Genomic DNA, 13,412 nt, shown 5'->3' on the forward strand with positions numbered 1-13,412 from the left:
ATTCTGGTGTATTCAATTATATGACTCAGATGTGTAGACTAATGCCTCCTTTCTGGACTTCACATTAACATCCACACCTAGTGTTGGCATGTCACGAAATTGCATATTTACAGGTACCATATATTTGCAGGTACCAGATTGACAATTAGAAAGTCCGTTGCATTTTCTGTCTCATGTATGATTTTATTCCAAAATATCCAGTCTTGAATCATTGTAGCAAGACAAAGTTTTATGTTACGAATCATGATAGTTTACTAGTGCCAGAGACTCATGAAGCTTTTTTATATGCACAAATGGAACCAAACTCACAGTGGATAGAAAACATCAGAGAAGACTGTCCTAAATAGTAAAGGATAAATGTAACCCCAGTGTGATCAAAATACTGTGCTGGCCTGGCCCACACATAGAGTTGGCACCTGTCATGTCAAGAGACAAAATAATCAGACTTTGGAAGCTTAGAAGACAAAGACATGTACCTCACATCAGTTACAGCAACTAACTTGCACCTGTACCGAAATGCTACCATGAAAGTTCAATGAACATACATTTTGAATACCTTTTCTCATGATAACCGGGACTTCTAAAGAATTAATTTTGCTTTATGATGACTCAAATGTCAACACCATGGTTATACTTCATATTAGCATACAGTACACACCTAGTACTGGAACCACCACAACAGGTTGCCTGCACCTTTATTGAAAGTTTCAAACAGCACATTAATCTAGCGCAATAAAAACACATGATTAATTAATTAGGCATATTAAATTAGTAAATTAATTAAACAAACAAAATTAAATAAACTAATTAATAAACAAATGAAGTATTGAACAGATGAATGAGTAAACAAATGAATGGACCATCACAATTTTTTACATTACTGAGATACTCCTCTTGATTAATAGTGGAATGTGGGTGTCAACAGGAAGAATTCCTGCTAACAGCCCAGATGCTGGCTGCACATACAGTCCCAAGAAAAAGTTTGTACACCCTTTGAAATTTCTTACCTTTCTGTTAAAATTGGTCATAAAACATGGTCTGATCTTCCCGGAAATCACAAGAAGGAACAACCAGAGTCTGCTTTAACTAATTCAACCCAAACATTTACAAGTAATCATATTTTCATTGGCCATAAGATGTAAACATTCACAGGACAGCAAGGCATAAGTAAGTACACCCTAGCATTCAATAGGTTTTAACTCTAAGTTAGTCGCAATAACCTCAACCAGATGTTTCCTGTAGTTGCAGATCAGATTAACAAAACAATCTGGATGTATCTGGTCTCCCTCTTCTTTAGAAAATGCCTCTCGTCAGCAAGGTTTGTGGGATGTCTGGAGTGCATAGCTTTCTTGACTTCATGCCATATAATCTCAATTGTTTTTTGTCAGGGCTTTGACTGGGCTATTCCAGAATGTGTATTTCATTATTATAAAGCCATTCTAAAGTCGATTTGCTTCTAAAGTATGGGTTGTTGTCACATTTCAGGACCCATACTCTTGTGTGCTTCAACTGTGTGACAGACAGATCTCACTTTTTTTGTAAAATATCTCGATAAACTTCTGAGTTCATTGTTCCACTGATAATAGCAAACTGAAAAGGGCCTGAGGCAGGAAGGTAGCCGCATATAATGATGCTCCCGCCACCATACTCAAAGGTGGAGATGATGTTTTGGTGAAGGTGTGGTTCTCCAGTTCTCCTCCAAACATGACATTGTGTGTTCCCCTGAACAATTCAACTTTGGTTTCAACGTTGGTCTACAGAATATTTTGCAGTAATTCTATGAAGCATATAAATGCTTTTTCGCAAACCTCAAAGGTGCAGCAATATTTTTTTGGTCAGAAACCCCATTAATTTTAGATTGGCAGAATGAATCCCATTTTTAGCTATTCTTGGTTACATCTCCTCTTCTGAGTATGGTGGTGGGAGCATCATTATATGCGGCTTCCTTGCTGTCTCAGGTCCTTGACAGTTTGCTATTATCAGTGGAACAATGAACTCAAATTTATTGTGATATTTTACAGAAAAAACGTGAGGAAGTCTGTCACACAGTTGAAGCACACAAGAGTATGGGTCCTGAAATGTGACAACAACCCATACTTTAGAAGCAAATCGACTTTAGAATGGCTTTATAATAATGAAATACACATTCTGAAATAGCCCAGTCAAAGCCCTGACAAAAACAATTGAGATTATATGGCATGAAGTCAAGAAAGCTATGCACTCCAGACATCCCACAAACCTTGCTGACGAGAGGCAGTTCTCTAAAGAAGAGGGAGACAAGATACAAACAGATTGTTTTGTTAATCTGATCTGCAACTACAGGACAAGTCTGGTTGATGATATTGCAACTAACTGAAGGTTAAAACCTACTTAATGCAAGGGTGTACTTACTTATGCCCTGCTCTCCTGTGAATGTTATGGCCTTATGACCAATAAAAATATGATAACATGTAAATGTTTGGGTGGAATTAATTAAAGCAGACTCTGATTGTTCCTTCTTGAGATTTCCGGGAAGATCAGACCATGTTTTATGATAAATTTTGACAGAAATGTAAGAAATTTCAAAGGGTGTACAAACTTTTTCTTGGGACTGTAGGAAATATCTGTGATCTGTGAATTCTGGTGTGTTCACTTATATGACTCAGATGTCTATGCCAACTTTTTTGGACTTCACATTAACACCCACGCCTAGTGTTGACAAGTAACGAAATTGCATGAGCAGGTTTACAGATTGTCAATTAGAAAATCTGTTGCACTTTCTGTGTGGTGCATTATTTTATTCCAAAATATCCAGTCTTGAGTTACTGTAATAAGACAAAGATAAAGTAGTGTCAAATTACTCACATCAAAAATTAAACAATGTGAGATACAGTAATACTCAATATTGTCAGTGCTATTGGTTCAGTGAAAAGGTTTTTTTTATCAACCTACATACATTTTATAAACTAGATGTACTTATGTTTAAACACCAAAGTTTATCTGTAATTCATACAGTCATACTGTATGGATAGTGAAAATGAATGAAGTTGTGTTGTAATTCAGGCAGTGATAAGGAGGAAAGTTAATCTTTGCTCAAAGGGACACTGTGTGAGATTTTTAGTTGTTTATTTCCAGAATTCATGCTGCCCATTCACTAATGTTACCTTTTTCATGAATACTTACCACCAGCATCAAATTCTAAGTATGCATTATGACTGGAAAAATTGCACTTTTCATACATGAAAAGGGGGATCTTCTCCATGGTCCGCCATTTTGAATTTCCAAAAATAGTCATTTTTAGCTGCAAAAATGACTGTACTTGGACCATACTAGAAAATATTAGTTTATTACCAGTAAACTTTCATGTAAAGATCAAATTTGGCAACAGGCAGCCCAGTTTCAATGAGCAGCATAGTTGCAGTACCTTTTTTGACCATTTCCTGCACAGTGTACCTTTAAAACTTTCTTTGGCTGCAGTCTGTGCAAAAAATAATCATCAATATTTCACATTATTGTGAAACTTAATGTATGAATTTATCTGCGGACTGGATGGTTCATCAAATTATTATGCTGCTATCACATCCTGCGCTTAGTGCAGTGCGACACCAGTCTTTTTTTAAAGGTCTTTTTAGACTTTATTATGGACAGGACAGTATTAGTGGTAGACAGGAAGCGAATAGGGAGAGAGACGGGGAGGGGTCGGCAAAGGACCCGGGCCGGGAATCGAACCCGGGTCAGTCGCATGGCAGGCGAGTGCCCTACCGGACGGCAGGGGCTGACACCAGTCATAGCCTATTTAGAAACGCTGGTCTTTTATAAGTGTGTCTGTTTGTCTTTACTATGTATTGTCTATGTACTTGTTATTGTTGAACATGGACCTTGAGTCTGGAATAAAGTTGTTGATGATGATGATGATGATGATGATGATGATGATGATGATGATGATGATGATTAGAGATTAAACATCAAGTAGTGAGTTAGTGGTCGAACCAGAAAAGCTACATCATCAACAATAATACACTGTATATCAAGCTAATATCAATGATAATGCAAAAAGCAATATACTGTATTTTCTCTAAATAATAGTTAGGTCTATATTTTAAAAAACAGATTGGACCAGGTTACAAATAGGGGTGGGCTACAATTTGAAGGATGTAGTTTAAAATGTTTAAAAAAAAAAAAAAAAAAAAAACAGCAATAGCTGACCAGTTGTCCATTGAAAAAGAGCCATCAGCTGTGACACAGGCAACTAAATGAGACTGGGCTCTATTTTTTGCACATTGTTTCAAACCCGGTTACTAAAAGAGGCAGGCTACTAAGGGCCAGGCTATACATTGAGGAAATACAGTATAGAAATTAGAGATGTACAGGATCCAAGATCCGGTTCCGGATCGGGCAGGATAATACGTTTTTTCAGACTATCCGGCTCCGGCAGGATCTTAAGCAGTGGATCCAGTATCCGGCAGTTACCTAAAAATCAGGATCTGGGGCATCTCTACTTTTTACGTAGCCTAGGCTTTTCCATCAGTCTTTCACAACCCCAATCGCTGCATAGAGTGAAAGCCCTTTGGAAGCGCCCATTGAAGGCAGTGTGGCAGTAAGCCAATGAGTCTAAAAAATAGTTTGCGCCAACCAGTGGCGTAACAACTCAGTGACGGGCCCCGGTGCGAGTATCCAGCACGGGCCCTCAGAGGTTGTGCTAATTTTAGGATATTTTATCTAGCCTAATACATTACGGGTGAAAGGGTGGGCTATATTCTTTGCAATTGCAATAGCATCGTGAATGCTGCAAGGATGTGCACATTTACATCATAGAGTAGGCCTATTTAAGTTATCTGTCCCCCCAAAAAAACAGGACAAACGCAAAGAAAGGCTTGTGTCTAGAGACCGGTTGAGACAGGGACAGTGGGCTGGCGAGACAGTAGTAGTGTGTGCATGTGTTCTTGCGAGCGCACAGTGCCTGCCCAGTTAACAGCAGGCTACACAGACGAGGGAGACAACCCTGCTGATCTTAAGCACCCCAGTTTAAAATTCATAGATAAAAAAAATAACACTAAGGACTTAAAAGATAGATAGCACAATCAACAGGATATGCCTTCATAATGATTTCAATCTTCCACTACCCCACATACACAAGGTGCCACTGCAAAGTAGTTTTGCGTCCTTTGGCATCATCAAATAACGGCACAATATGCAATGCTGGTTATGGAAGACGGTCCCGGCTACCATAAACATGGGAAAAGATGCATGGGAAAACGGTGCACTTTGAATGGAAACACAACATCCAAGACAACCATGACAACACATTGGTGACAGCCCACCAGTACAGATCTCTACACACGCACACAGAATCGTCCACTTATTTAGATGTCTTTCTCCCCTCCCCTAGATGACGACTCGAGAGTCCACGTCGTAACATAGCCAAGCTAACAGAAGAACTTAACTTATATTATGCTAACAGGAGAAACGCTAGATGATAAAATCATCATGGAGTTGAGATGCTGTTAGCAAGTCAGCACAACTAGTTGTCAATTGGAGAACACAAAACTAAGTTATAACGCTGGGAATAACTACAGCAATACCGCTGTCACAGATTACAAACTAGAATGGACACCGTTAAAAATGTGCCTCGTCTCTTTCGTTTAACCAGACCCTGCCGAACCCAGACTACTGGACTAAATGTGACAACAACTGGAAAAAAAATACCTGAAGGAGATGAGTGATATGAAATCAATATAATGCCGCGGCGGACATTATTATAGGGAAACCTGACCTTACCTTCTTCGTAGCGTCTTTGAAATCTTCTTAGATAATATCCAAGGAGGTCTAATATCCATAGGACGTTCTTGCTAGCCAGTAGCCATCTCTATTCTTGGCGAATTAAGTGACTAAACTCATTTTATATTCCGCCTTCAAGAAAGCCAACAACGCATACTACTGTACTACAACATAGATAAGATGAGAACAAAAGGCCACGTTTTGACTGACCAGCATGCATTTAATTTGAATTGGTAAGGGAATCAATCATGTGGTAATTCCAAACAGAACGTTACCACTGGCGACTCGCGCTCCCTGTTTACATACAGCCAATGATAGTGTATGAAAATATATATCCCACAATTCCTGGCCGCAATGTAAAAAATAAAATGCACAAATATAGCGTTCATGTGTTACCTTTATTGCTATTTGAAACATTTGTCTGAATAATTTGACTGCCCATGTAATGACCTATAGGAATATAGTAACTAAAAGTGCCAATTTGCAATTGATTTAATGCTCTAAATTCCCACCGTCTTGTGGGAGTCTGCCTCGGTCTATAAGTAGTGTCTGGACAAGTTGTGAAAGCGCACTAGATACTTTGAGTATCCGTTATCATCGAGATCACAGGAGGGCCGTTCACGGGCCCCTCAGTGGTCGCGGGCCCCGGTGCGGCTGCACCTGCTGCACCGCCTATAGTTACGCCACTGGCGCCAACATAATTAAAAGGGCCCACGTGTGCGAGTTGCCTATGTGTTTCAACCCTTTCGTAGGATCCGGTATCCGGTTCCGGATCCGACAGGATCTTAAGCAGTGGATCCGGTATCCGGCAGGATCCTTAAAATCAGGATCCGGTGCATCTCTAATAGAAATATTGCAGAATACAAAGCAAACGAAATTAGAAATGCTCTCAGGGAGTGCAGACCTCCGCCAAGGAAGCTGTTTTATAGTTACAACAACCTATTTTTTTCAAGTCTTTCTGCCTTTTTTATGGAGTAAAACTGGAATGTCAAAATTCGAATAATCCCACAATGGTGAAGAACCTTTTTTAAAAAAATCCTGGATCCGGATTGTCGTTCGGATTACCACCAATATTTAATCACTTTTTACTTTTGTCATTTCCAACAACTCCACAAAATTTCTGCAAAGCCTGCTCATAACTTTTTTTTTAAAGTTATCCTGCTAACAGACACACAGACAGACAGACAGAGACAAGCAGACAGACAAACCAACGTGACCGAAAACATAACCTCCTTGGCTGAGGTAATGATTGATGTGACTTCAGTGACATTGCATTCTACAGGCCTGAGCATTCCTCTTCCAAGTCAGATCTCACACACATCCAGATCCCTTTTTTGCCGGGTGCAGGGTCAAAGCACAAAGTTCATGTAGACAAAAAGATGAACCACACACCGATGACCGAATTAATTTTTTTTAATTTGTGTGTCGTTTCGGACAACCCTGGCCCAAGCCCAAGCCAGGGTAGCCCGACCCGAAACGTCACGCAAATAAAATGGATTCAACGGGAGCTCATCGGTAAGCATTCCTCTAACCGCAGTGGAAAATGCAAGTGCTACTAACAGTGTTGCCAGATTGGGCGGGTGCCCGCCCAATTGGGCTACTTGGGATGAGCGTCGGCGGGCAAAAACGGGAAAAATTGGCCATTTGGCGTTTTTTTTCAGCCGTTTTGGGCCCATAGAAGTCAATGTAATTTGTTGAATTTGGGCGGACTTTAGTTTTTGAGAACCTTTTGGGCGGGATTTGGTGAGACACATCTGGCAACACTGGCTACTAAAGGCTTCCTTGCCTTCCATTCCAGGCCACTTGCCAGAGCACTCACCTGTTCTTCTTGTTCAGCTATGCTGAGAAGGAAGTGGCATTTTCCATGCACGGCTTTCTGTATTTCCCTAATTAGCATCTTGATTGGGCTGTAAATAAAGCTACAGCACTGAAGGTGACACTTGTGTTCCTCTTCAGGAATGTCTGCCGTGACTACACATGGGCATCCATCACTTCATGATTTTGAAAAATGTATATCATCAAAGGTCATGGAAGAGAAACTAGTCCATCCACAATATCCATAGTTAATGTGAAAGGTCATATTTTGTTTGGTAAACTGTAATCTTAATAGTTAAATGGCATAGTAGAGTGAGTGAAATGTTACTGCTAAACTAAAGAGACTGTCATCATGCCATGTGATTCGTGCAGTTTTCGTTTCTTTTTTCATCTTTTTTTCCCCCTTTTTTTAACAGATGACCTTGAGCGATGTGTTTGTGTATCAGGCCATCCACACCATTGAGTTCTGCCTAGGCTGCATCTCTAACACAGCCTCCTACCTGCGCTTATGGGCCCTCAGCCTGGCTCATGCTGGTAGGTCGGTCTTCATCTCCGTTTTCTTTCATGTCAGGGGAGGAGTTATATAGATTTAAAAAATGAGGGTTTAGAGTGGGATTCAAATTCTAGAATTACTATTTTATAATGATGATGATGATGATGATGATGATGATGATGATTATTATTATTATTATTATTATGAATTGTGTAGTATTTTTAGGACTTTATTTCCAGAATTCACATTCCCCATTCATAAACCTTTTTCATGAATACTTACCACCACCATCAGACTCAAAAACTTACTATACTTTAGTCATACTAATAAATATCAGTTCATTATTTAGTAAATATTAATGAAAACATCATATTTGACAGTAGACAGCATAGTTTCAATATGCATCGTAGTTGCAATACATACTCGTGCTACCATCATACTACATCATTAACAGTTCATATTCATTATTTGTTACTTTGATAGTATTTGAAATTCAGTGTGTCCTGTCCTGTCCTCTTCCCAGAGCTGTCGGAGGTTCTGTGGAAGATGGTTCTGCGCGTGGCGCTAGGTGTGACGCCTGGGAAAGGTTCGATGCTGGTGGCGGTGATGTTCGCTGCGTTCTCCTCCCTCACTGTGGCCATCCTGCTGGTCATGGAGGGCCTGTCCGCCTTCCTGCACGCCCTCAGACTTCACTGGTAAGAGCTCACAGTTAAAAAATGTTGCGTGTGTTAATTCAACAGTATCTGTTGTGTTAATTCAACAACAGAACACTTCAAGACAGTATGTTTTAGATCAAATACACTCTAGATATTAAATGGACTCATTAAGTGGTGAAATAACACTGCATTTTTTACAGTGTGATAATGGATCTGTGTGGTGTTGAACTATTTTGTAGATCATGAGGGCATGCTGCAGAACTGTATGTTAATAAATTTGATTCAAATTCAGAAAACTTTATTTGACCCATCAATGGCCAATTCAGCTTCAAGTCATTTTTTTTGTTTTGTTTGAGAAATGTATTTTTTCCCTTTACATGTTGATCGTCAGAAGGCAACATGGGTGTTGATATGTGATGTGCTTTGTTATCAGCTGATGTTACAAGTCAGGTAAATAGAAGAACTTTAACATGTCTGAAACCAACGAAAATTAGTGGCTTAATGGTTTAAAAAGACAACCGTAGCACATCTAATGGGCAATTTGGTTTGACAGACCACAGTCCTAATCTCTATGAATAAATAAGAAGTAACATATAAAAATGTTAAAAAGTAACACAGACATCCAAATCGCACAAATTCTACCCAACATCACATCCTGTCCTTTCAGTGACAGTGACTGTGAGTGTATGCTGCTGAACGATGTATGAACTGTGTCTGCTGAACCTGAATGTATGTAGAACTTTAATATACAAACGTGGCTGACCTAGATAGGGGTTTCACTTGTGACATTTGAATTGGAAATCAACAAAAGCAAAACCACTTCAATGAAGGGTTGATTTTCTTGTTTCACCAGAATTATACATAGTATTTTACATATGACTGAACTACATGTTTCACTTGAGACTTAAAAAAGGAAAACAACAACAACAACAAAAACTACAACACGTTTGAACAAGAGGTTTATCTTTTACCTTTATCTTTTACATCTTCTAGCTCACAGCCATGCCAATATACAACAGAAGATGAGGATGATGGGGGCACATTGTTTTGCTTAGAAACTGGCAGACAATACAAAGAATCGAGGAAATGAATTTCCATCAGATCTTCATTAGGCCAAAAGGCAATTCATACATGAAATCACAGAAGAGAATTAACTGCAACTGCGTCATAGTGAAAAATAAATTGCCACCTGCCCATCAGTAAATGAATTAAAACATTAGGTCATGAATGTGACATCATGTCAGAATAAAATATGAATGCTATATTCTTTTATCAATAGTAACTGTGTTACTGACCTTTTTTAAATGAAAACTTCGATTTCAGAAAAAAAGGTTCACATAAGTTATTCATATGTCCAGGTGGACAAAAAGAGTCCAAAAAAGAGACAGGTCCTTTATGATATTACTATATGTTATACCATCGAATGGTCATGACTTTTAAAAAGACTCTTTGGTATGCATATCATTTTGCACAAAGAGTACTTCCCCAGCAACAGGCCGACCAGAACGGAGCCGGAGCCGGTGCCCGCACCAGTTACATTCAGCACTAAACTGCTTATCTGCGAACCGGCCGTGTTCATTATGGCCTCCGCATGTGACTTTGTTACCCGGATGAACCTGCTGAGCTGACGGCCACGCTGTAGTCACGGTTCGTGGAGAAAAACCTAGTAATTTTACGCTTTAACGCTAAAATCTGTGGCGTGAACACGACGGCCAGTTCGTGATTAGGGAACGGGCACCCGCACGGGTTTCAGTCGGCCTGAATGCGCTATCAGTGGTTCTTAGTGGTACTTCCATTTCTCTGTGTAGAGTCTGGATTCAGCATCTACAGTAGGCCTGTTTCTGTCCTATTAAAACAGCTGTGAGACAGTGCCAGGGCCAATGACAACATTCTAATCATCCAATGCCGCCAAACAGGCTAAAAACATTTGCAATCCAAGTGATCTCACAGTGGTTCTTAACTGATAGGGTTTCAGGAAATGTTCCACAAACTCTAAGATGCCGTGACATCTGAAGTTAAGTACTACTTGGGCTACTTTCCCAAGAAATGTATTCCAGTTCATTGTGTCACATTAAAACCAGCAGTCAAGGTCCCTTTGAGCATAGGCTATATTTAATTCTGTGGCATGACATCATAGAGAGAGGAGCATGTGATCATTGTAGCTACTGTAGAAGGTGCCGCCCTGATAGCCTACAGAGTCTTGATCTGATTAGACTGAGAATATCTGCACTCCTTGCCCTGCAACTTTTTGCTGCATGCTGAGAGCCGTGCACCCTTTTATCAGTCCCACATGGCTCCACAGATGCTGCCATACGGTAGCATCTTGATGTACAAGTACGTAAATCAGTCAGTCAGTCAGTCAGTCAGTCTTCCTGCTCTCTTACTTCAGGCACCAGGGAAGCCGAAAGGGGCGACAACCGGGTCAGTTGTCCCAGGCCCAAAGAGGAGAGGGGTGACGGAGTTGGGTGTGTGCAGAATTTTGTCCTCATTATAGATGTTTTTTTTTTGTTTATCAACACTGTGTTGTGAGGAGGGGCAAGACACTGGCAGCCAACCAAGTGAGCTATTTTTTGACCGACAGCTTCCAACAATCAGAGGTTGAGTTGTGTGCAGATAGTTTCACGCAGGCAGGAGAAAACAAAATTTAGAACCCATGTATATTGTATGAATTGAGTGGGCGGGCCTTTCCGATTACTTTGTTCTAGGCCCAGCCAAAGCTCAAAATACATTTGATTGTTTTACCAGTTTTACAGTACATTATGTAGGCCTTAAACATGTACTTCACATATTGTATATAGTTAATAGGCCTATACACTTGCAGATGGGGTTTGCCAATTTTTAAAGGCTTTTGTGTGTGAAGTGAACAGATGAGTATTCCATTAAACTGCTCTGTGCATTTCACCTTGTGGCCCTTGTTGTGTGGAGGCAAAGCCAAACATGTGTCTAAGATTATTATTCCTAATTGTCATCTTTTGCACTGTGTTTTACAAAGACATAACATCATATTGCACAGTTTTTGGCAAATATCTTATTGCTAAAAAAAGAGAAAGAAAACGAAAAAGAAAGAAAGAAAGAAAGAAAGAAAGAAAGAAAGAAAGAAAGAAAGAAAAAAAAAAAACGGGTTTAGACTGACCCCTCACGCATAGCCTACCATAAATAGGCAACTTTCATAACAGTCCGGCATCCTTATTGGCTTAGTCCATCTATATTGACGACCAGGGCTCTGAACTAACACCTGCCAACCGACCAAATGCTGGTGAAATTTCAGTTTGGCTGGTAGGAAAGACCAACTTACTAGCCACTTCGACCCATTAGTGAGTGTGTTTGGCTAGCAAAATTAAGATCTAGCAGCCATTTTGGCTGGTGGAGAAAAATGTTAATTTATGGTCCTGTTGACGATGGACCAGTACATTGCCCCCTCTAAATTATGGGATGGTGGTCCCCATGGGAGCAAAAAACAACAGCAACAGCATTGACCCCCGAGGGCTGCTGGCTCTCCAGGAACATGCCCTGTATGCCAGATTGCCAGTCCAGCTCTGACAGCTATAATGTAGTGGATGTTAAGTGGGTAAAGAGAATATAAAATAGGCCACCAGAAGCAAGTGTTGCTTAAATACTGCCACAAAGAAGGACTCTGCTGTTTGTTCTTTGAACTGTGTTACACTAAAGGTTACAACAATTTGCTCGAGAATACCTAATCCCTTTAAATTGCAAATAACCTATTGTAACACTTGATACACTTACAATTAATATGTGTTTGTATATCAGCCTTATGTCATGTTATCTTGTCTTGTGCTTCTGTTTTCAGGGTCGAATTTCAGAACAAATTCTACAAAGGATCGGGTTACAAATTCACTCCACTCTCCTTTGACAGCCTGATCAGAGCACACTGATTATAGGCTAAGCGACACAGTAGCAGTAACAGCCGCAAGACATTGCTGACAATAGCAGTGTTGAGTTACACAGCCACACAAATCTGTCATGCTTGGTCTCGGTTGTTGACTGCTAACAAGTTTACGGAGAGAGTGGCGGGTTTGACTCGCTTTTAGCCATGCTAAGTACCGTGACTAATTCATGTTGCACTTTAACCTAACACATGTTCTTTTTAGGTTACATAGGAAGTAGTTAGGGAAAACTGCAAAAATCCTCAAACATCTCTCTGTCAGTGTCTAGTGATGATAAAACAACATCCCTTGCTTAACCCAGTAATGCCGAAAGCCTACTATTACGCCTACTACTAATATAGGCCTAACTAGATTATATTACAAGCAATGTACCACAATATTTATACAACGTGTGTCAAATACGGTGTAATTATTTGTTGGTTATTAAATTAAATGCTTTGTTGTACAATAAAAGAATATACAGGACGTATCTTATTGTGGAGTGGTGTGTTGAAATGCTGATGGATGTCAATTGTTGGCGGTAATCATAAAATAAGGCTTTCCAATGTTTTCTACTGCTGCTGCTAATGATTGAGAGAGAGAGAGAGAGAGAGAGAGAGAGAGAGAGAGAGAGAGAGAGAGAGAGAGAGAATGCATAGTAGTTGACTGAGAGGAAAGATAACAACTGTATCTCGGGCCATTCGTGAAGTCTTAACGAGAACAACAGAACAAAATCAACTTTAAGCTTCGTGGTGCCGTTACGAATAGCCTCGTTTCTTGTGGTTGGGTGACTAAAGGGGGAATTGA

The 13,412-nt window shown here is 40.0% G+C and overlaps 1 protein-coding gene across 1 annotated transcript in view; it reads left to right on the forward strand.

Moving 5' to 3' along the window:
- si:ch73-173p19.2 (V-type proton ATPase 116 kDa subunit a 1) overlaps nucleotides 1-13,023 on the forward strand; it is a 50,142-nt gene extending 37,119 nt beyond the window's left edge. The window contains exons 18-20 of the mRNA XM_063207561.1: nucleotides 7,989-8,106; nucleotides 8,589-8,760; nucleotides 12,530-13,023. Coding sequence (XP_063063631.1) covers nucleotides 7,989-8,106; nucleotides 8,589-8,760; nucleotides 12,530-12,614 — 375 coding nt within the window. The 3' untranslated portion in view covers nucleotides 12,615-13,023. The remainder of the gene's footprint in view (nucleotides 1-7,988; nucleotides 8,107-8,588; nucleotides 8,761-12,529) is intronic.
- Nucleotides 13,024-13,412: the final 389 nt, after the last annotated feature.

Source organism: Engraulis encrasicolus, chromosome 9, assembly GCF_034702125.1.
Source record: "Engraulis encrasicolus isolate BLACKSEA-1 chromosome 9, IST_EnEncr_1.0, whole genome shotgun sequence".
NCBI classification, from domain to species: Eukaryota; Metazoa; Chordata; class Actinopteri; order Clupeiformes; family Engraulidae; genus Engraulis; species Engraulis encrasicolus.